Source organism: Hyaena hyaena, unplaced genomic scaffold (genome assembly GCF_003009895.1).
Source record: "Hyaena hyaena isolate Hyena2069 unplaced genomic scaffold, ASM300989v1 scaffold_242, whole genome shotgun sequence".
NCBI lineage: Eukaryota > Metazoa > Chordata > Mammalia > Carnivora > Hyaenidae > Hyaena > Hyaena hyaena.
The window spans coordinates 2,220,777-2,245,235 of NW_024080869.1; the positions used below are offsets into that span (position 1 = coordinate 2,220,777).

The 24,459-nt window shown below is 38.1% G+C and overlaps 1 protein-coding gene across 1 annotated transcript; it reads left to right on the top strand.

Annotated features, from left to right (window-relative positions):
- Positions 1-502: 502 nt before the first annotated feature.
- Positions 503-9,325, top strand: PRIM2 (DNA primase subunit 2). Its single transcript, XM_039244309.1, has 5 exons — positions 503-587; positions 1,320-1,481; positions 3,932-4,035; positions 7,064-7,143; positions 9,187-9,325. The coding sequence occupies exons 2-5, from the start codon at positions 1,328-1,330 to the stop codon at positions 9,323-9,325; spliced, it is 477 nt and encodes a 158-aa protein (XP_039100240.1). The 5' UTR covers positions 503-587; positions 1,320-1,327.
- Positions 9,326-24,459: the final 15,134 nt, after the last annotated feature.

Below are 24,459 nucleotides of genomic sequence, written 5' to 3' on the forward strand. Positions count from 1 at the left end.
TACCCGAATTGACGTCCCATAGAAAAAAAATATGTACTGTACAGAGGCAAACTAACGTTCATCTTTTAGCTTCTATTTTCTCATCTGTAAAATGGGGGTAATACCTCACGGGGTCGCTGAAAGATCAAACAAGAAGAAAATAGAGCCTCTAAGAGTGCTTTGGCTGCGAAAGCAGTTCCGTAAACGCCCATTCCTCCCTTCCTCCGCCCGTTCCAGTGTGATTAGCCCAGCCCTGTGGATTAAAGCGTCACACTCTTGGGAGTGTGGAAATTTCTGCCGCTACCCTTCCAATTCCCAAGTTTCAATCGTCCAAAGCTACAGACTGCATATACAGGCGGGCAGCTTTTAAGCTGGAGACCCAAACAGTCGTATTTAAAAAACTTAAGCTTCCAAAGCGGCTTAAAATCCCTCAGTAAGCCAGGAGCGCCTCAGTAAGCATGCGCAGGGCGCGCGCTGGGTGGGCGGGAGGTCCGGAGGGCGGGCTTTGTGGTCCAGTCACTTCCGTTTCCGGCCCTATACGAACTCTCCCGCCATCTGAGAAAAGTGCTTGCCGGCGTTTCTGCATACAGCGTTTGGTGTGTCTACAGGTAAGAGGGTCTCATGCGGTTTTACCACGGACAGTTATCTTGGTGTTAAGGCTTGCAGGTCGAGAAAGAAGGTAGAGCACTGCGAGCTGTGGGAACAGAAGGATGACCTGCTGGACTGGGAGTATTGGGTATTGGTTGGTTGAGGCACGGACGCAGGTGCCAGCGAGCTGAGGGGAGAAGAGCTTTCCCCGAGGAGGGCTCAGGTAGGATTGAAGAGGGTAATTTTTATAAGGAGCTTGCAGATGTTTCCTAAAAGGGGTTTGGAAGGACTGGATTAGAAGGACTATTTCCCGGGGTCATAATATAGGAAGTGAGTAGCTGGACCCGGTCCATTAAGTCTCCTCTCTGGAAAGCCAGAATCTACCGCGCTTTCCTCCGAATTTACGATTGCAACGGGCATAACATCTCAACTCTTGGGACTGTAGAGATCTAAGGACGGTGGCACACAGACCTATAGTGAACTGGCAACATTGCCTGAATTTGATGTTGCTGGAAGTTATGACCACCACCTGCGTTGCGTTTCACCTTGCACCCTCCGCTTATTACAGAATTGTTGCCGGTGTGTTGTAGACTATCTGGAAAATACAGAAAGACCCATTTCCCCGGGATAACCACTGTTAACATTTTATGCATGCCCTTCAGTTGTTTTCTGTGTATGTGGAGTTGGTTTTTGCACTTGTTGTTTTCAGCTCCATTTGCCATCATTTTAACCCTTTTATGTTTCCTTCCAAGATAATGAGATGCAGTTTTCTGGAGGAAATCGGAAAAGACTGAGGTTGGGAGGTGACCAAAGGAATGCCTCCTACCCTCATAGCCTTCAGTTTTACTTGGAGCCACCTTCCGAAAACATCTCTTTGATTGAGTTTGAAAGCTTGGCTATCGATAGAGTTAAATGTGAGTGATATTTGAATTAGAGTTTATATATCGAGAACTTTGCTTATAATTTGTGGAAATGAAGGAGGGTAATTTCCTTCATTCAGTTCATTCTTGAAATATTTATTGAGGGTTTGCTATTTACTGTTCACTGTATATTTATTGAGTGCTACTATATTCTAGGGTGGGGATTTCCAGGTGAATAATATAATTCTCATATTCGTTGAAGCTGTATTCTAGTACATACATAAAGGCATCCAAAATAATAATCATAATTTAGTATTTTAAGTGCCTTATTAGAGGTAGATAGTAATGATCTTAAGACAGAAGTAAGGGTGACTTAATTTGAGTAAGTAAGACTTCTTAGAGAGGTTGAAGTGTGATCTGAACCTTGAAGGATGAGTAGAAATTTCTCAAAAGAGAAGTAGTGAAAGGTTTTTTTTTTTTTTTTTTCAGTCCAAGATAATGGACTGTACCAAGGCTGGGAGGCATAAGAAAGAATGTTATGTTTGAGGGAACAGTGACAAGTTCAGAGGAAATGGAGAAGAGTGGATAACCAAGGGCATTTTTTTTCTTTGCCAAGCTAACAGTGTAACATTGGGGTGTAAGAAGGATATGGCCTGCATATTCTTTGTGTGTTAGTGGAAGAAAGAAGTAAGCTAGGCAGGAACTGAAACAGAAATAAAAGCAGTGTCTTCTGAGTTTATGTTCCAGGAAATCCCTGTGGGAAAATCAGAAGGTAAGGTGAAATACTGTTCATCATTTTTACAGGAGCAGAGTGACAGCTGCTGATAACAGAGAGGGTACACTCAGTGCCTTTTGACTGACAGAGTGAAGACAAGGGAGAAAAGAGTTTTAAGAACCTTAGCAATGTCAGATGCTTCATAGAGATTAAGCGGATGCTTGAAAAATGTCCCTTGGATTTGGCACTTAACTGGTGAGATAGTAAGTGCCTGAACTAAGGCAGTGGCAGAGGTAGGAAGGGTGAGATTTAAGGGATACCGAGGAGGCACTCTTGACAGGATTTAGGAATTATTTGGATGTGAGGAGTGAGGGGGCTGGGGGGGGCGGGGTGGCTGAAATTCCAGTCTGGATGGTCTGGTTAGAAACCGTTTTAGTGGAGAGGCACTTGGTGGCTCAGTCGGTTAAGCATCGGACTTTGGCTCAGGTCATGATCTCATTCCCGAGTTCGAGCCCCGCGTCGGGCTCTGTGCTGACAGCCGGAGCTTGGAGCCTGCTTCCGATTCTGCCTCCCTCTCTCTCCGCCCCTCTCCTGTTCACATTTTGTCTCAAAGATAAGTAAAAATTAAAAAAAAAAAAAAAGAAAAGAAAGTGTGCTAGTGGAGATAGGGATGATAGGAAGAGGAGCAGGAATGAAGGGAAGATGATTAGTTTGACACACTGTAATAAGGAGGTACCTGTACGACATGGATTTATGTTCAGGATTCATTTTAGTAGTTTTTCATCCTTGAACTACAAAAATGTTTTTCATATTGATGGAAGTAGAATTCAGCTGAAGAAGAATTGACAAGGTGCTTTGGAGCCTTTGAACAATGTGTGCATCTAATCAGGACAGTTCATTTGAAAAGGAAGGGCTATTTTTTCTGATGAGTCTGTGCTGAGTAAATGAAGCAAACCTACAGACCTGCATAAGGGATGCAAACAAGGGTACTTAATCTTTTCTTTTCATACCAACACACTTGCATTCTTGGACAATGGCGGCTCAGTACAACAGTGATTATTCCCCATCCCTCACTATCTGAGAATCCCAGGTATTAAATTACATTATGGGACATGGATATTTTCTGCACATTGATGGAGATTATCTTCGTTTAAATTTATATAATTTTTATAATGTACTTGCAGAAAATAAAACTATTAAAACTTGTTATCTTTTAGTTAATTTATTTTTTTAAGTTTATTTTGAGATACAGAGAACACAAGCAGGGGAGGAACAGAGAGAGGAGAGAGAAAATCCCAAGCAGGCTCCTCTTTCTCAGTGCAGAGCCCCTATGTGGGGCTTGAGCTCCTGAACTGTGAGATCATGACCTGAGCTGGAATCAGGAGTTGAACGTTTAACTTACTGAGCCACCCAGGTACCCCTATAACTTGTTATCTTTTAAAAACAAATAATTATGGAATTGTTCATAGACTTTGTCATGGGATTTAGTTTTTAAAAACTATCTTGGGGTGCCTGGGTAGCTCAGTCGGTTGAGTATCTGACTCTTGATTTCACCTCAGGTCATGATCCCAGGGTCCTGGGATTGAGCCCTGTGTTGGGCTGCATGCTGAGTGTAGAGTCTGTTTAAGATTCTGTCTCTCTCTCTCCCTTGCCCTCTCCCTCCCACTCCCTTTCTCCTTTCCTTTCCCTCTTTGTCCCTCTTACCTGCTTGTGTGCTTGCTGTCTTCTAAAAATAATCATCTTGCATTCATACATTTTTTTTCTTTCTGATGTTTTTAAAATTTTCTAGTGCTAAAAACAGTCGAAAATCTTGGTGTGAGCCATGTGAAAGGAACCGAGCAATACCAGAGTAAGTTGGAGGCTGAGATAAGAAGGCTCAAGTTTTCTTTCAGAGTAAGTAAAAGTGGGAAAAAAATGTTCTTCAGTTTGTGTGTATTTATATACTGAGACTTGGTTTTGGAAAAGATCTTGTATTAGGCACAGGACTTTTAAAAACACTAAAATAGCATGGGCTGAAGGTATATCTGTAGTCCACTAGGAATGATTGACATATATAGTCAGATGATTAAAATACAACAGGGTTTCTCAACCTCGGGATGACTGACATTTGGGGCCTTGGTGCAGGGACTGTCTTGTGCATTGTAGGATGCTCAGTAGTATCTCTGGCTTCTACCTGGTAGATATCTCCAGACATTGCCAAATAGACCCTGTGTGCCACAGGATGAGGGGTGCTGTTATTACATGTGTGTTCCAGGAACTCCAAGAGCACATGTGATTACTCAGCCCAGATTGGGAAGGTTTGGGAAGGTGTTAAAGTTTCAGGTAGTGCTGGAACTGAATTTTTTTTTTTTTAATGTTTTATTTATTTTTGAGAGAGAGAGAGAGAGAGAGAGAGAGACAGACAGACAGTGTGAGCAGGGATGCTTAACCTGCTGAGCCACTCAGAGTCCCCATGGAACTGAATCTTGATAGATGTGGTCAGGTTTTTGTTTTGAGAAGATAGGAGATTGAGAGGGCCATGTCTGGTAAGAGGAAAACTAAGTAGCTTGGACATAATGAGAGTGATTTGAATTGGAGAAAAGGATGAGAGTGATTTGAATTGGAGAAGAGGACTGGTATAAGGATATTATGAAGGTATAATCCAAAGATTATAGTGACTGATTACAGGGAGAAGGGACAAGAGAGTTATTGAATGACACCTCAGGTTTCTGATTAGGACAACTCTGGATGGTGATAGTATTTTGAAAGGTGACATGGAGGAGAAGCAAGTCTTAGAAGAAAGATCTTGAGTTCTAGACATGAATTTGAGGGCTCATGGAGATGTGTAGTAGATAATTAGATATACATACAGCTTGGACTTAGGAGACTTCTGGAGTTGGGAGTGTGGATTTAAGAGGAGGGTTGGAGTCATCAGGAGGAGGGAATATTTGAGTGAGAAGATGATGGAGGACAGGATGTGAGGAATACCAGTATTTAAGGTGAAGTAGAATTGGGGGAGTCTGGGGAAGAGATTGAGAAGGAGCTGCTTGAGAGGTAGGAGATCAACAGGGATCATAGTGGCCTGGTAGCCAAGGAAGTTTGGAGTTTCCATAATGATGATCATGCTGTAAATACTGATATCATAGGAATAATAACAGCAAGCATTCGAATCATGCGTAGCATATCCCAGTTTATCCTAAGCATGTTACATCTATTAACTATGTAATACAGTTGACAGTCTTATGAAGTAAGAACAATTATCATCCCTATTTTATAGATAAAGGAACGGAGTTATTGATAGGCCGAGTAACTGGCCCACGCTTATGAGATGGTAAATGGTGGAGCCAAGATTAGAACTGGACATTTTGTCTCCATGGTGATACTCTTAACCACTTAATTTCAGAAGCTTAGGCTCATGTCAGATGAGTTGTACAGAATGCATTGGATTTATCAATTGAATGGGGCCTTGTAGATAGAAGGAGAAGCTAAAATGAGGATGGTGTTTGGAGGACAGAGGTGCGTATTGAATATGTATCTTTTAAGATGAAAAGCTGCTTTTAGCTGAAAAGACAGAGGAGAAATAGGTCTGAAATAGAAGAATTTGTAGGGAAAAGAGAAAACACAGAAGAGGAGATTCTTGCACAAGCTTATAAGCTGAGTGAAGACATCTAGAAGAGAAAGAAGAGATGGGGAGTTTGAAGATACTTTGAGAGAGCATTTGATAAATCATGATCCTTAGGAGTCAAGAGCAAATGGATTGCATGACTTAGGTTTAGGGATGAGCTTATGCAGGAGGTGGGGGAGATTCTTTGTCCATAGAGATGGAAAGGAAGGTAATACAGTGGATGCACAAGCTTGGAGCTGAAGAAATTGGCCTGGTGGCCTTTGTTTTCGTAAAGTAAGTGATGTTATCTGTTGAAAGAGAAGATGGTGTGGTAGGGAGCTTGGGTCAACTAGTGAAGACTGAAACAGTTTTTCTAAGAGTGAAGAAAGAGATGATTATGTGTCAAACCCCTGTTTTATTGCCTAATAAGTTTTGTGACTTTGGAAAAATTATAGACCATCCCCAGGCCTCAGTTTCCTTATCTTAAAAATTTTTTTATTAATGTTAATGTATTTTTGAGAAAGAGACAGAGTGTGAGCACGGGAGAGTCAGAGAGAGAGGGAGACAGAATCTGAAGCAGGCTGCAGGCTCTGAGCTATCAGCATAGAGCCTGATTATTTGGGGCTCTAACTCACAAACCGTGAGCTCATGATCTGAGCTGAAGTTGGACACTTAACCGACTGAGCCACCCAGGCATATTTAAGATAGGGATATAGTAGTGCTTACCTCATAAGAGTTTTTTTTTTTTTTTTTTTAAAGGATTAAATGGGTTAATGGATTAAAAATGCTTATGGCAGTGCCGTGAGTGTATGTCATAAGTGCTCAAGACCTATTTGCTCTTACTGTGTTGGACTTGAATAAGGATTTATTGGTGCTTGTAAAAGTCCAGTTCAGGTTAGAGGTTGTGAATTTTAATATTCCAAATTGTCAGTAATTGTGTATTTTATCCCCCTAGAGATTCTTAGTGTTTTGGGAATGGAACTATAGAGTTTAGCGGTAGATTTATTTAGAATCTAGATTTTGCCAAATGGTTGAATGAAGGTGTATGCCAGAGGTGGTTGAAGAGGGGAGAACCTTGGATATAGATTGGGTAAGAAAGAAAGTTAAGACGGGAGTTGATAGGAAGAGAGAGTCTAAACCCAGGAGGTTTTGTTTGAGATCAGTTCAGATCTCTGTGTCAGTTGTTTGCTAACGTAAGTAAAATGATAATTATCTTTGAAAGCATATTATGAAATTAGTTTTTCAAACTTTTAACATTGGCTTATATAGACTCTATTTTTCTTTATACCTCTTACCATTCTAATGCCTTTATTTTATTCATGTGTCATTATTTTTAAGGAAAACGTAGAAAATGAATATGAACGCCGAAGAAGAGATCATATTTCTCACTTTATTTTACGCCTTGCTTATTGCCAGTCGTGAGTATACATTTAGACTCTCATAGTCAAATCTGCTATCTTGGATTACAGATTGGTACATGGGAAGCTGACCTGTATTGTACTGCACATAGAAAAACTCAGAATAACATCAGAAACTGGTAATTTATGAGTTGAACGCTGTTGTTGCAAATTGGTTGAAGCTAGTTGTTTACTACAAAATATTGAAAAAAAATTCTGTTGTAAAAGTTGTCTGTTGAAACACTTTTTAGTTTCATGGGAGAGGCTCTTCATTTGGGATTTGAAGTTGTGGGTGTAGGGAGGATTTCAGCAAGAAGGACTTCTTGGTCCTTTTTTTCCCAGAAAAAATGTGGCACTATGTATAAGAAATAAAGACTCAAACATATACTTGAATTTGGTACGGGTGTAAGATATTTTCCCTTTTCTAGCTGGTTTCTTATAAGTCTATAGTGCCACCCAGAGGGAGAAGGAGTTAGTTGCCTTTTTTAAAAAAAACTGTATTTATTTTTTCTGTACTAATTTTGGCTAAATAACATACTTATTGTAAGTTTCTTTTCTGTTTGTTTCTATAAGGGACTTACCAAATGAGAATCTTGAATTGTTTACTATCCCACTTCTCCCTGGACAGGTGGTCCTATCCAGGACCACCTTTGTTTTTTTTTTTTTGTTTTTTTTTTAATGTTTTATTTATTTCTAGGAGAGAGAGAGAGAGACAGAGACAGCGTGAGCAGGGGAGGGTCAGAGAGAGACGGAGTGACAGACTCCGAAATGGGCTCCAGGCTCTGAGCCGGAAGTCAGCACAGAGCCCGACGCGGGGCTCGAACCCACGAACCGCGAGATCATGACCTAAGCGAAAGTCGGACGCTTAACCGACTAAGCCACCCAGGTGCCCCATCCAGGACCACCTTTGGTCCTGGATGTTTTCTTTTGTAAAACTGCATGTGCAGTTTATGTAATTTATGCAGTGAACGAATTGCTGACAATCTGTGAAAGTCCCTTTTGAAAAAAACCTAAATCATATTTTACATAATAGTAGTATAATTATTTTGTGATAATAATATCCATTATATATTTCGTGAATTTATATTTGTAGGTTGTCAATTTCAAAAATCGAGATATACTTGTGCTTATTAAATTTTGTGAAATTATTAACTGTAAAGCTCTAAGCAAAGTTTACTTTCAGAGTTTATCTGGTCATAATCTATTCAGAGATAAAGTGACCTTAAAAAATTTGGTGTTGAGGGGCGCCTGGGTGGCTTAGTCGGTTAAGCGTCCGACTTTCGCTTAGGTCATGATCTCTCGGTTCGTGGGTTCGAGCCCCGCGTCGGGCTCTGTGCTGACTGCCAGCTCAGAGCCTGGAGCCTGTTTCAGTCTGTGACTCCCTCTCTCTCTGACCCTCCCCTGCTCACGCTGTCTCTCTCTCTCTCTCTCTCTCTCCTAGAAATAAATAAAACATTAAAAAAAAAAAAAATTTGGTGTTGATTTGGCACTGATGAAACCACCTGAGACTGAAGGAATATCCCCATTTTCTTTTTTTTAATATTTATTTATTTTTGAGACAGAGCATGAGTGGCAGAAGGGCAGGGAGAGAAGGAGACACAGAATCTGAAACAGGCCTCAGGCTCTGAGCTATCAGCACAGAGCCTGATGTGGGGCTTGAACCCACCAACTGAGATCATGACCTGAGCCAAAGTCAGACGCTTAACTGCTTAACCAGTGAGCCACCCAGGCGCCCGTAAGAATACCCCATTTTCTGATGTAAATGACCGTTTTGCAGTTAAATGCGATGAACTATTTTCTTTTATGTTGTCGGATAATCAGCTAGGCTCAAGGTATTCTGTATTTAATTCTATTCATAATACCTCTCCCGATGTTCATCATATCCCTGAAGATTGTGGTGTGTATGTAATAAAGGACTTGTGTGCTTTTAAACTTCTATTGTTGGCATCTTGCTCATATTTGGATTTTATTTTATAAAATTTTCTTGGATTTAACAATCTGTGGACTTTTAAAATAATCATTGGGCTTTTCATTTATGGTTATCATTTCCCTGTCTCCATTCAGTGAGGATCTTAGACGCTGGTTCATTCAACAAGAAATGGATCTCCTTCGATTTCGATTCAGCATTTTACCCAAGGACAAGATTCAAAGTTTCTTAAAGGATAGCCATTTGCAGTTTGAGGCTGTAAGTATAGTTTTGTAGCCATTTTCTGTTGTTTCAACATTCATCCCTTCCCATTCACCTTAAGTGCTAGTATTAATGTGTGGTGTTCTTTCTCTTTACATTTTCTTAAGTACTTGCCTGAAAGAGTAGGTATGGACTTTGCACAGCAGTGAAACTTGGCCTTTCTATGACTAGAAGAAAAGGGGCTCCTTAGTACTAAAGTTTCACATTTAGTTGCTTTATTAAATATATGACTTGTGAAAGCACAAAAAGATTTAATTTTAAGTGTTCGTCTTTAACTAAAATCTTCGAGGCCAAAAACTTGAAGCTATTAATATATTACAGAGAATAGAGAAGTGGTAGTATTTACTTCTAATGATAACGTTTAATTTAGACTTCACTTGAAAAGTCAGTTGTCTGTAAAATCTCTGAATAGTTAAATTATTCTGCAGACAAAATGATTGACATACTGTAACCGTATAAGAAAGAAATGCCTGGGATATGTTTAGCAGGTATAAATATTATAGGTGGAAATAGGATTTATGTCTTTTAGGTGGATCTCGATTGTAGTGGGAAGGCAGAAAAATTCTGTTGTGGAAGACAGACTCAGATGGTAGTAGCATTGGGTGAATCTTGAGTTTGGTGTTAGAGTGAGTAACTTAAGGCCTAATAAAGTAGAAGTTGGAGTGAAAGACATGGTCTGAGAAGTGGAAAATGCACCCACTGTGTACAGGAACAGTGTACAGGTTATTGAGTTGGTGGAAAGAGATGTCATGAAGGGAAGTAAACAAACATTTGATAAGCATTTAGTGTCTAGCATGTCCTAGGGAGGCACTTTCAAATTCCTCTCCCTTCTCATAAGAGGCCAGTGAGATTTCTAAATAACGTCTATGTGGGCACAGAAAAGTGTCAAGCTCAGATCATCTGACCCAAGCCCCATGCATTTTTCCCCTTGTTTTAATTTCGATCCTTAGTGAAGTCCATTATTGCCAATTGAGTTGCAGCTACTTTATCCCTTCATAATAAAAATAGTTTATATTTTCCTGTGGAAATGAATAGAGGAGTGTCTTTGAGAAGATCTATTTTTTATTCTACAGGGTCTCCATGTATTGTCGAGTGTAACTTTTTAAAGCAAAAGCCATATTTCTTTTTAAAAAAACTTTAAAATTTGAGATGTTTGTGTAGCACTGGCAGTTAAGCATCCAACTTTTGGTTTTGGGTCAGGTCATGATTTCACAGTTCATGAGATTGAGCCCTGCCTTGGGCTCTGTGCTGACCGTGGGAGCCTCTTTGGGGTACTCACTGTCCCCTTCTCTCTGCCCCTTCTCCAAATGTTCTCTCTCTCGCTCTCAAAATAAATAAACATTAAAAAAAACAACTTTAAAATTTAAGTGTAACACACACAGAAAAGTGTACAAATTGTAATTCTGCAGCTCTATGAAGCATCACAAAGTGAACATTACCAAAATAAGTAGAATGTTGCTGTCATCTGTGCACCTTATGCGTTCTACCATTCACTGCCTCCTGTCTTCCACCAAAAATTAGCCACTGGCTGACTCTTAATATCATAAGTAATTCTGTGTGTTTTTTGGACTTTATGTAAGTGGTATCATACAGTATGTCTTTCCTCGCCAGCTTTATTGAGACCTAATTGACATATAATGTGTAAGTTGAAGGTGTTGGATGTGATGATTTGATACATGTATGCATTGTGAAATGTTTTACCACAATAAGGTTAGTTAACACATTCTTCACTTCACATAATTACCATTTTGTCGTGGTTTTGGTGAGAACATGTAAAATTTACCCTCATGGCAACTTTTCAGTTACATAAATACAGTATTGTTAACTATATCCACTATGATATTCTACTCGAAGTTTGTACTTTTTTTTTTTTTTTTGATAGAGTTAGAGAATAAGGTGGGGAAGGGGCAGAGAGAGAGAGGGGGGGAGAGAGCAAGAGAGAGAGAGAGAGACAGAGAGAGACAGAGACAGACATACAGACAGGATCCCAAGCAAACTCCACACTGTCAGCACAGAGCCTGACATGGAGCTTGAATTCACAGTGAGATCATGACCTGAGCCAAAACTAAGAGTCAGGTGCTTAACTGACTGAGTAATCCAGGTACCCCATGGAAGTTTGTGTCCTTTGATCAACATCTCATTTCTTCCCTTCCAGTGCCCCCTGATAGTCACCATTATTTTCTTCTATGCATTTGGCTTTTTTAGATTTCATATGTGAGATCACAGGTATAATGTAATAGCTTTATTGAGATAGCATTTACATACCTTGAAAGTCACCCTTTTAAAATATACAATTTATTGGGGCACCTGGGTGGCTCAGTTGGTTGAGCGTCCGATTTCGGCTCAGGTCATGATCTCACGGTTCGTGGGTTCGAGCCCCGTGTCGGGCTCTGTGCTGACAGCTAGTCTGCTTCAGATTCTGTATCTCCCTCTCTCTCTGACCCTCCCCTGCTCATGCTGTCTGTCTGTCTGTCTCTCTCTCAGAAATAAATAAAAAACATTAAAAAAGGTACAATTTATTGGTTTTTAGTATAATCACAGAGTTGTATAGCAATCACCACCGTCTAATTTTAGAACATTTCATTATCTTACCCATTAGCAGTCAGTTTCCATTTCTTCCTCTCATCCCTTGGAAACTACTAATCTACTTTCTGTCTCTGAATTTGTCTGTTCTGGACATTTCATATAAATGGAGTCATGTAACTTATGGTCTATTGTTGCTGGTTTGTTTCACTTAGCATAATTTTTTTTTAAATTGTAATTAGCATAGAGTGTTGTGTTTCAGGTGTACAATATAATGATTATAGAATTCTCAGTGCTCTTGCAGTAAGTGTGTTCTTAATCCCCCATGTCTGTTTCATCCATCATGCCGTCTGGCAGCCACCAGTTTGTTCTCTGTATATGAATCTGTTTTTTGGTTTATTTCTTTTTTCTTTGTTTCTTAAATTCCACGTATGAATGAAATCATACGGTATTTTTCTTTCTCTGATTGATTCATTTAATTTAGTGTTATATTCTCTAAGTTCACCCTGTTGTTGCAAAGGGCAAGGCTGCATTTTTTTTAATGACTGAATAATCCTTGTATAATATACCACATCTTTTTATCCATTCATCTACGGGTGAACACTTGGGTTGCTTTTATATCTTGGCTTTTGTGAGTAATGGTTTGTTTAGCACAATATTTTAAAGTTTTATCCATGTTGTAGCATATATCAGTATTTCAATGTTTTTTTATTGTCAAATAATACTTCTCTGTTCAGCAGTTGATGGACTTTGGGTTTCTGCATTTCGGCTAATAGAAATAATACTGTAGTGAATATTTGTGCACAAGTTTTTGTGAATGTCTATTTAAGGTGTGTATGATATCTGGGAGTGGAATTACTTGGTTCTAGGGTAATTAATTCTGTGCTTAAACTTTTGAGGAACTGACAAACTTTTTCAAGGTGGCTGCACCATTTTACATCTTAGTGGTATATGATGGTTTCACTTTCTCCACATTCTTATCCACAGTTGTTACTTGTTTTTGAATGTAGCCATCCTAATGGATATGAAATGATAACATCACTGTGGTTTTGATTTGCATTTCTCTAATGACCAGTGATGCTGTGCATCTTTTCATGTGCTTATTGGTTATTTGTATATCCTTGGGGGAATGTCTTTTCAAGTCCTTTGTACATTTTTTTAATTGAGTCCTCTTTTTATTGTTGAGTGTTAATTCTTTACATATTCTGGATACTAGTCCATTGTAAGATCTATGATTTAGAAATATTTTCTCCAGTTTTTAGGATTATCATTTCACTTTGATGGTTATCTTTTGCAACACAAAAGATTTTATATGAAGTCTCGTCTGTTTTTCTTCTGTACTTTTGGTGTCAGATCTAAGAAGGCTTTGAAGGAAGGTCATGAAGATTTACTCCTATGGCTTTCTCTACGGGTTTTATAATCTCAGTTCTTATATTTGGGTCTATAGTTCATTTCGGTTAATTTTTGTATATTATATGAAGTAGGAGTACAACTTCATTTTTTTGCATGTGGATATCCAGTTATCTGGCATCATTTGTTGAAACAGCTATTCTTTCCTCATCAAATTGTTACTCTTGACTATAAGTTGGTTTATCTGGACTCTTCATTTTTGTTTCTTGGAGCTATAGACTTATTATGGCAGTACTATTAGGTCTTGAATATTGACTACTGTAGCTTTGTAGTAAGATTTGAAATTGAGAAGTAGGTGTCCTCTTTATTTCTCTTTTTTCAAGATTATTTTAGTTCCTTGCATTTTCTTAAGAATTTTAGGATTCACTTACCACTTTCTACAAATATGTCAGCTGGGATTCAGACTGGGATTGCAGAGAATATGTAGATCAATTTAGGGAGTACTGCCATTTTAGTATTAAGTCTTATTCATGAATGTGGGATGTTTTTTGTTTTTAAATTATTTAAAAAATTTGTATTATAGAGAGAGTGCAAGTGAGAGAGAGGCAGAAGATGAGAGAGGGAGAATCCCAAGCAGACTCCATGCTCAGCACAGAGCCCAATGTGGGGCTCCATCCTTGGTCCCTGAGATCATGACCTGAGCTGAAATCAAGTTGGACACTCAACCAACTGAGCCACCCAGGTGCCCGCCGTGTCCTTTATTTCTTAAGATTTTCTTTAATTTTTCCCAAGAAGATTGAGTACTATTTTTTTTTAAATTTATACCTATTTTATTCTTTAATGTCATTCTAAGTGGAGTTGTTTTCTTTATTTCATTTTTGGAATGTTTATTGCTAGTGTATAGAAGTCCAGTTAATTTTTGCATGTTGATCTTGTATCCTGCAACCTAATGGGACTCTGTTAGTACTAATAGGTTTTAGTGGATTCCTTAGGAGATTATGTCTCACAAATAGAGATAATCTTACTCCTTACTTTCCAATCTGGAGGTTTTTTTATTTCTCTGTTTTTGATTAATTTCTCTGGCTAGAATCTCCAATATAATGTTGAATGGAAGTGGCAGTGGTGGACATGCTTTCTTGTTCCTCATTTTAGAGGGAAAGCATTCAGTCTTTTACCATGACCTATGATATTAGATATGTCATTTTTGTAGATGGCCTTTATCAGATTGAGAAAATTTTCTTCTAGTTGTAATTGAGCATTCTCATCATGAAAGGTTGTTGGATTTTGTCATGGCTTTTTCTGTGCCCATTGAGATTATCATATGTTTTTGTCCTTTATTAATATCATGTGTTCCATTAATTGGTTTTTGGATGTTAAACCAACCTTGCTGGGATATTCCTGGGGTAAATCCCCCTTGGTTTTCCTGTATGTTGCTGGATTTGATTTGCTAGTATTTTGTTGAGGGTTTTTGGTTTATTGATAAAGGATGTGGGTCTGTAGTTTTCTTGTGATGGCATTGTCTGGTTTTGGTGTCAGGGTAATATTGGTCTCCTAGACTGAGTTTGTAAAGGTATTTCCTGCTCTTCTGGTTTTTTTGGATGAGGTTGTGAAGGATTGGTGTTAATTTTTCTTTAAACATTTGGTAGAGTTTAACCAGTATATCTTTCTGGGCTTAGGCTTCTCTTGTTGGGTGCTTTAAAATTACCAATTCACTCTTATTATACATCTATTCAAATTTTCTATTTGTTCTTGAGTCAGTTTTGGTAATTCATGTCTTCCAGGAATTTGTCCATTCGTCTACGTTATCTAATTGATGTATACACTTGTTCATAGTACTTCCTCACAATCCTTTTTTGAAAAAATAGAGATATAATTAACATCTAATGTTATATTAGTTTCAGGAATTCTTTTTATTTCTATATGATTGGTACTGATATCCTCTCATTTTTTCATTGCTGATTTTACTAATTTAAGTCATTTTTTTTGTCATCATTGAATTAGAGGTTTGTTGATTTTGTTGATCTTTTCAAATAACTATCTTTTGGTTTTGTTAATTTTTCTCTACTGTTTTCTATTATTGTGTCTTTAATTTTTGTTACTATTATCACTTAGTAATCTTCCTTCCTTCTGTTTGCTTTGGGTTTAGTTGCTCTTCTAGTTTCTTAAGGTCAAAGTTTAGGTTACTGAGTTGAGGGTTTCTTTTTTTCTCCCCATCTTTAATGTAGGCATTTATAGCTAAAGTTCCTCTGAACACTGCCTTAGATGCATTCCGTGAGTTTTGGCTATTTCATGTTTTGTTTTCATTCATTTGAAAATATTTGCTTGTTTCTTCTTTGACTTACTGGTTATTTTGAATGTGTTAATTATGTATTTTTGAATTTTGTAAACTTGATTTTTAACTTAATTTCATTTTAGTCTGTGAATATATTGTGTGTGACCTCAATCTTTTTCTAATTATTGTCTTTTTAAAATTTTGTTGTGGAGGTAACGGAAGTAAATACGTTGTGTTTAGCCAGAGGCCTCAATGACCTCAATAATTATAGTTTTAAATTTGGTGAACAAAGGTGAAGTTTTTGAATGTTTTATTAATAGTGGTTAATAGTCCAGACTCTGGTGTTGTATTTGTTTGAGATTCCTTTCTGGCACACATCGGTATTGGGAAAACACCTCCCGGGGTCTCTTCTAATCCTGCATATCTTTCTTGGTGTGCCATGAAAACATGGTCATGATCACTCTTTACCAGGACATTTCTCACAGCTGTGATTTTAGTAAGCAGCCTTGAGTGATGAAGAAATATCTTTCTGGTATATAGAGGAGGCTTGCTTCCGGCCTGGTACAAAAGTGATTGTTTCTCAGTGTTCCCTGTTGTAGTGCAAACCTACTCTAGTTGACTGTTCATCTGGACTATGTCGTGTTGCCCCCAAGGAATTTAGGGGTAAGGAGAGTGACACAACATGTTGGCTCTCTTGCTGTTGCTTGTGCTATGAGTAATAAAGTTCCTTGTCTCTAATGCAGGAGTCTATGTCTACCCATTTAACAGTAGTAGGCTAACTTTTGACTTATAGGTAGCATAAAATTCAGTCCCTGACTTGACAATCAGGTATGTGATTTCAAGTAAATTTTCTAATCTGTATTTGTTTCTTCATTAAAAAAAATTTTTTCTTAATGTTTATTTTTGGGAGAGAGACAGAGTGTAGGGGTGAGGAGGGGCAGAGAGAGAGGGAGACACAGAATCTGAAGCAGTTTCCAGACTCTGAACTGTCAGCACAGAGCGAGACACAGGCTTGAACTCATGAACCACAAGATCATAACCTGAGCTGAAGTTGGACGCTTAACTGACTGAGCCACACAGGCTCCCTGAGTTTCCTCATTTTTAAAATGAAGACAATCCGGGGTGCCTGGGTAGCTCAGTCATTTGTGTGTTTGATTTCAGTTCAGGTAATGATCCCAGGGTTCTGGGATTGAGCGCTTCATCAGGCTCCATGCTGCATGTGGAGCCTACTTAAGATTCTCTTTCCCTCTACCTTCTCCCCTACTTTCTCAAAAATAAAAAATAAATAAAATTAAAATGAAGATAATTCTAATCTTCACAGATATATGAGTTTTAAATGAATTAGAATATGTAGCGTTCTTAGTACCGTGGCTGGCATATAATGTTAACTAGTGATATGAAGGCAGATACGAAGCAACAAATGCTTACATTTTTTACAACAGCCAAATTCTAGAAGCAGTCGGCTGTCCATTAGTTGATGAATGGATAAAGAAGATGTGTATATTTACAATGGAATGTTATTCAGCCATAAAAAATGAAATCTTGCTATTTGCAATGACATGAATAGAACTAGAGTGTAATGCTAACTGAAATGTCAAAAGGACAAATACTGTATGATTTCACTTATTTGTGAAATTTAAGAAACAAAACAAGTGAGCACAGGGAAAAAAGACAAGTCAATAAACTTAGCTATAGAGAACAAACTGATGGGAGTTTGGGAGAGAACAAACAGAAGGGAGGTGGGTTGGGGGATAGATTGAAAAAGGTGATGGGGATTAAGGAGTGCACTTGTGGTTATGAGCATTGGGTGATGTTTAGAACTGTTAAATCACTATATCGTACTTCTGAAACTAACGTAACACTGTATGTTAACTAACGAATTAAAAACAACACCCAAAAAAATCTATTTTGGGTTTTGCTATAGGAAACTGGAATTTAATGGCAAATATAGGCATACTTTTTTAGATTTTTAAAAATTTTTTAAATTTTTTAATTTAAATTTTTAATTTTTTACAAATAGTTTATTGTCAACTTGGTTTCCATATAACACCCAGTGCTCATCCCAACAAGTGCCCTCCTCCATGCACACCTCCCCCCCCCCNTAGGCATATTTTTAACAAGTGTGTTGGCAGTCATGATTAGTTTTTAATATCTGGTTGCTTCCAGTGTGTTTGCTGTAATTCTGTTTCATTCTGCAGGTCATTTGAGGTGCATTATAATAAACATACATTAAAGTAAGATGTAGAAATAGGAATAAGAATGGGAAATTGAGAGGCACCTGGGTGGCTCAGTTGGTTAAGCGTCCAACTTCGGCTCAGGTCACGATCTCACGGTTCGTGGGTTCAAGCCCCGCATCAGGCTCTGTGCTGACAGCTAGCTCAGAGCCTGGAGCCTGTTTCAGATTCTGTATCTCCCTCTCTCTCTGACCCTCCCCTGCTCATGCTGTCTCTCTCTCAGAAATAAATAAAACATTAAAAAAATTAAAAAAAAAAAGAATGGGAAATTGATTGTAAGATAAATTAATGCCTACATTTGTATGTCAGGATCCTGTGCAATTTCTAAAAGGAATAGTAACTTTGGGCTTCATGTGACTTTTTTTTGTTAAGTTCAGTGATTCTCAGTTGGGGGATGGGGTGTAGGTAGTCCTCCTGGGGGTTTATCAGAATCTTGGTTGGAGGTGTGTAGAGTATGAAAAACATGTTTTTTGTTTCTGAAATAAACAGTGTGGAATGTAAAACTGGATCAAGTTTTTGTAGCTGGTGCCAATTCATGGAAAAAAGTGAGAAAGCATTGCAGGAGCTTGGCAGAAAAACCCTTCCTGTGATAGATTGTATCACTTTCCTGGCTGAGGCTTTTTTCTTCTGGTATTCTCATGGCAACTGGTATTGGTAATTGAGGCACTTGCACTCAGGTGCTTTTGATTAGCTCACCCCTAGCTTCCTGTGGCTTTCCCCATTTGCCCACTTTTACTGTTTCGTTAATAGAAACATGCACAGTTTTCTTCACTTTGATTGGAATATTTCGTTTGCACATGAAACTGTTGTGCTAAAACAGAAGTCTTTTTAGCACTGTTGTGCTAAAACAGTGATGCTTTTAGGCTCATGGTAAATCAAGAGTTAGGGAAAAGTTATTAGCGTTTATTGCATAAGCTGGTCTCTGATGTGTAATGGACTGTGCTGCTCAAGTTGAGGCAGAAGGAAACATTGGGGAGTGGAGAGCCGTGAGGCCATCTTGGTTTCCATGCTACGGAAGCTGGCCTCCTGGCACACACATCTTAGAGTCTAGTTGGACTCTATGTTTGTGTGTGTTTCTTTTTCCAGTTTCATTAAAGCTGCAATGACTTTTAAAAAAATATCTTATTTTTGAATTCTATTTATTCATTTTTTGAGAGAGAGAGGACACGAGTGAGTGGAAAGAGAGAAAGAGAGAGAGAGAGAGAGAATGACATGAGGAACAGGTGAGAGAGACAAGCCGGGCTCACCCAGAGTGGGGCTCATGCTTACCTGATGCTGGGCTTGAACTCATGAGCTATGAGATCATGACCTGAGCAGAAGTCCGATACTTAAGCTACTAAGCCACCCAGGTTCCCCTAAGGCTGCAGTGACCTTTATGTGGATTTGTTTCTATAAAATAAATTAATTGTTACGTTAGAAGGAGATGCAGTGTTATAACTACATTGCATTATGTTTGCATGATGGAGAAATATTTACAGAAAAAAGAATAATTAATTTTTTGCATAGTTTTTTTCTTAAAATATTTTTGTTCAGTTTGCCATAGCTGATGTAATTTCACTGGATAAAAATTTGGAGGAGGGGAGAGGGGCCTGGGTGGCTCAGTTGGTTAAGCGGCCACTTCGGCCTCAGGTCATGATCTCGCAGTTTGTGAGTTCGAGCCGGGCTCTGTGCTGACATCTCAGAACCTGGAGCCTGCTGCAGATTCTGTGTCTCCTCCTCTCTCTGCACCTCCCCTGCTCACACTCTGTCTCTCAGTCTCTCAAAAATAAAATAAAACATTAAAAAAAAATTGGAGGAGGGGAATGGGGCTAGTTATCAGATTGAGATTCTTGTGTTGTATTTCTCATTCTGACTGTATTTTGATAATTTGACTTTTGCAGTGTATGTTTGGGTTTCTAGTGCATAGTAGATTCTGATATAGAACACAAAATGTTAATGTGAAGTATTCTGAAAGGAAAAGCTTGGTATTTTTCATTCTTAGACTTACATGTAAATAATTTGGATTTTAAATTTGTAATTTCTAGGAAGGATTAGAAATGAGTAATTGTTGTCTTTGGGGGCTGTTTTGGATCTCATTGCTGAGTTGATTGACTTAACCTATGTCACATTAAAGGTGAATGGGTAAGGTCAAATTTGCTATGAATGATTTTTCAGTTGGTCAGTTAGGGAAAGGTTAGGTTTTGACACTTGTCAGCCTCGCAGACAAAGGTTCTCTGTGCTGTTGCAGTTCAGAGTCTGATAGCTGTTTATAATTTGCTTTGATGCTTTAAGAAACCTTCTTGGAACAGTCAGAAAGTATTTTTTTACCTGATTTGGAATACTAGTGGATTTAATGGCAGGATGCATTTCATCTGTATAGCCCAGAAAGGCAGGGACAGTGAAGATGAGTATCTTAAAAGATATAGAGTATTCTGTGTGTCACAGATGAGAAGTCCACTGCATATTAAATAGAGCTAGTGTTGTTCACTTGGCAGATATTTTCAGGAAGTGAGGGTGTTTGAGTGAAGGCAATTGTGGATGGTAACATTATTGCCTGGCTCACTGAAAACAAGTACATGTAAAACTTTGGATTACTTATTTTTACCCATTTTAAAATAATTTTCCTAATCCTGAATCTGATATTTAAAATTTGTTTCTTACCCTTATCGTTCGAAAACTTAATTTCTTCTATCTTAGAAATTATTTTCTGTCATTTTTGGCTGATAACTTCTTTTCAGTAAACATGAGTTAATGTTAAATTTGTCACTTGTTATTGGAAATGTCAGTTATGTGGATTTATTAGGAACTTTGGGATGCTTTTCTCTAGTTAACATTGGAATATTGATTTTACACTTATTTGATAGTTTTACTTGTTGAATTTTAAAATAATTTTTGGTGTTCACTTGTGTATTATTATTTTTTAGATATTTGTAAGTTGGCCTTGAGGTAGTCATGATGTTTTGTTCATTTTGGCCCTTATATTGTTTTCATTGTTAGTTGATCTAGTTTGGAGTGTTGTAGCTCCTTCAAACTGTGGTCAATTCATCATTGTGGTCAGCTCTTTCTGTTACATAAGAATAGGAGAATGCCCTTCATCTGATGTGTGTGTGTGTGTATGTGTATATATATATATATGACTCTGTAGCTACCCTCTGGGATGTGTTTACAAATTATCATAAGCCTATTAGTAAGTTGTGAACTAATTTTAATATGCCTGCAAAATGGAGAAACGTGTACCTTGAATCCTCTTTGTTGCAGACTAAATTTCAGGCAACAGGGAGTCTGATGTTATAGGCTGAGACAGGACACACAGATGTGAGAATGGAATACACTAGAGAACAAGTGTGTTTAATGAGCATGGAAGCTTTTCATAGGGCTTCTGACAAGCCACTGACTGTGACATGAGTGGAAAGGGGTGGTAAGACTCATACTACTAACTCTTGTTAGAAATTCCAGACTTAAAAGCAACTGAGGGGGAAAGGATTAATAATCAGATGAAAGGTCAAGTTTATTTTTATAATGGGGAAGTAAGTTGTTTTATGTTCCAAGAATTGGAGGTAGGCAAGTTCAAGTTGAACTGCTTAATGAATTCAAGCATGGTGCTGAGTGTTGAGTATATGAGTTAATTTTCAGAGAAATAGTAGTTCAAAAGATTTACCTCTATTTGTGTTTTATAAACATGAGGTAATCTTTAAGAGGAGTACAGTAACATGAGATACTTTTTGTTTCTCAGGGCTAAATATTAGGTGATATATATATGTACATATATATATATAATATGTGAAATGACTTATTTCTGTTGAACTGAATTTGAGGGATTATGCTGGATAGCAGATTTCAATTTGTTTTGTATTTTGTACATGGAAGTTTATGCTTCACACAGAGCCCTTTATGTGTTTCTCTTAAAATTGCATACCCTTAACTTCTTTCCAAATGATTTAATCGAAGGCATTACCAGGGCTTCCCCTCTATAAGCACACTCCACAGATACAGTACTTTTATCCTGACAGTGTTTTTTTTTTTTTTTTTTTGACATCGGATAATTATGGAAGCTAACCTTGTATTAGTTTATATGTATATTTTTGGCAACTCTAGTATTTGGAGAGTGAGGAAAAGGTTCATTGAATTTTTTAGTTAATTGAGGCCTCACCATTTATGTATTTAATTGTAAAAATACACCATAGCAGATTAGTGGCAATATTTTAGAAGTTCACAGAATTTGGATTTTCCTGATCAAGCTCCAAAATTAGATTTTGCTCATTCTAAGATAGTTTAAACCTAGAGATGCTATGACTAAATGTGAAACTTCAAGCTGAATTACCCTTGAAGGCTAAAATTAACATATGCAAAAGTTTTCAAATTACTTATGAAAGTCATTTTTTAAAAGTTTTTGTATAGCTTTTGAATACACACACAATTCCTTGTATTCTTATTGGTGATGACTTCATGCCTCTGAAAAAGTATGACTGTAACTTAGCCGGAATTTCTCACTTAATGTTACAATGTTTTATATATATGTATTACTATTCAGATCCCAAAAGAATGAAATTAATTTACTAAGTAACATCTTTAGTGTTCTAATATTATCTGTGGTTAAGCAATTTTTTTTTTTTAATTTTTAATGTTTTTATTTATTTCTAGGAGAGAGAGAGAGAGAGACAGTGTGAGCAGGGCAGGGTCAGAGAAAGTGGGAGTCACAGACTGAAACAGGCTCCAGGCTCTGAGCTGGCTGTCAGCACAGAGCCTGATGCGGGGCTCGAACCCACGAACCGTGAGATCATGACCTAAGCGAAAGTCGGACGCTTAACCGACTAAGCCATCCAGGCGCCCCAATTTTTTTTTTAAAGAGGGTACATTCCTGATTGTGAGGAGGGGCAGAGGGAGGGGAGAGAGAGAATATCAAGCAGGCTCCAGGGCTTGATCTCATGAACCATGAGATCATGACCTGAGCTGAAGTCAAGAGTTGGATGCTTGACTGAGCCATGTAGGTGCCCCAGTGGTTACACATTCACATTGTAAACTGTTCTGAAAGTGTTCTAAAATAAGAGGCTGAAGTTTTAAACATACACGTTATTTTTTCATTCTATAATCTTCCTAACTTTTTCTTGTCCCCGGGTCCTCCTTGCCTCCAACTTCTGCCAACTCCCTGAAAATGTAATCCTTTTTTAGTTGAAGTCGTGTTATGGACGACTAGCTCAGAGTGCATATTCTAGTGTTTGGGAAGAGAATAGGAATCAGGCTGATGCAGTTGCAGAAAAAAATCATTTTGTGTTCCCAGTCATATTGAGTGGCTAAATCTCAGTTACAAAGGCTGGAGAAAGTAGTTGCATAACTACAGTTAGCCTAGGCCCTATCACTAGATCTATCCTGCTACTCCCCACCCTTCTGAAGGCATAGAGATAAAGCAGTTAAAATTCTTACTCTGTACTTCCTTCTCTCTGTTTACTTCCTAACAGATTGCTGTTTGGTTGCCACTGATTGCTAATCTCCTTGGCTTTCAGATTCCTGGTGCCATATTCTTGCTATTGATAACTGCCAGCTGTCTGGCGTTTTTTTTCCTCTTCATATCTGGTCAGAGGGTTCTCCCAATTCCAAGGTCCCATGAAGCTTTTGGGCAAGAGAATCCTTCTGCTGACTATAGTGGAGTCTAATAGCCAAATATATTCTAGTTTCTTTTAGTTGATCCAGGGAGTTATATACCTCTGTATGAATGCTAGAAAATGCAGGGGGCTGTTTTGGAGCTTGTATGGGGTCCTTATTCCTCAAGGAAGAATTATTTGCTGGTGAATGAGTGAGCAGGAGACTTCTTAAGCTTTGGGTCTTTACAGTCATCTAAGGAGAGAGAAGAGAGAAGTTAGTCACTAAATAGCTAACATTTGTATTGTGTTTATTCAACTGCCAGGCACTAAACTAAATGCTTTATATGGATTGTATAATTTACTCCTTGGAGCAGCTCTGTGGGGAAAGCTTAGAGAGGTGAAAGTAGTCTCCCCAGAGTTAAATGATAGAACTGGAACTCAGAAGTCCAACTTCCAGATTTTTTAAAATGTGTAAATCACAAAGCATGTTATGAAATATATGAGCACATTTCTTCCCAGCTAGTTCTTAACTAGCACTGAAATCAGGTGGAATAGATGCTGACATTTAAGGTGACAGTGCCCATTAAAAGGGATATTAAAACACAGGTGTGAGATTAGAGATTTACATTAATGTAGGAAATTAAAACATTAACTGTAATTTTACTCAGATGTTTTATTTTAGCTGACAGTTCTTGGCAGAAATGGAAACAAAATATATTAAATATGCCATAAGTAGTTTTCCCAATATACTATGTGTGCTACCTCTAGGGAAAACATTATATATTTACACATCTCAGTTGTTGAAGGTCTCATTATCTAGCGCATAGCTTTTCTATACCCTACGTTGTGGTTCTTCTATGGTGCCTTTTTTTTTTTTTTGACTTTTCTTTGGTCATATTGTATGTTTTAGTTCATGTTCAACAATAGGCTTATGTAATATTCAAAGGTCGGTGGAGACCAAAATCCAAGAGATTTTATGCTTGAGATTAGAATAATTTAACAGGCCAGTAATAAAAGATTATGGGCTTGATTTGGTTTTGTTCTTGCCTTACAAGAAAGGACGGGGACCTTTTTAGAGGGAGGTCTGCTGGTTGTTATAGACCGGGCCTTCTAGGGGTTCTGGACTCCAGGAGTTACTCTCCTACTATACTAGATACTTTGGACATCTTTGTGGTATTTTTGGTGGTTTTAACAGTGACTGGTGGATGCTAC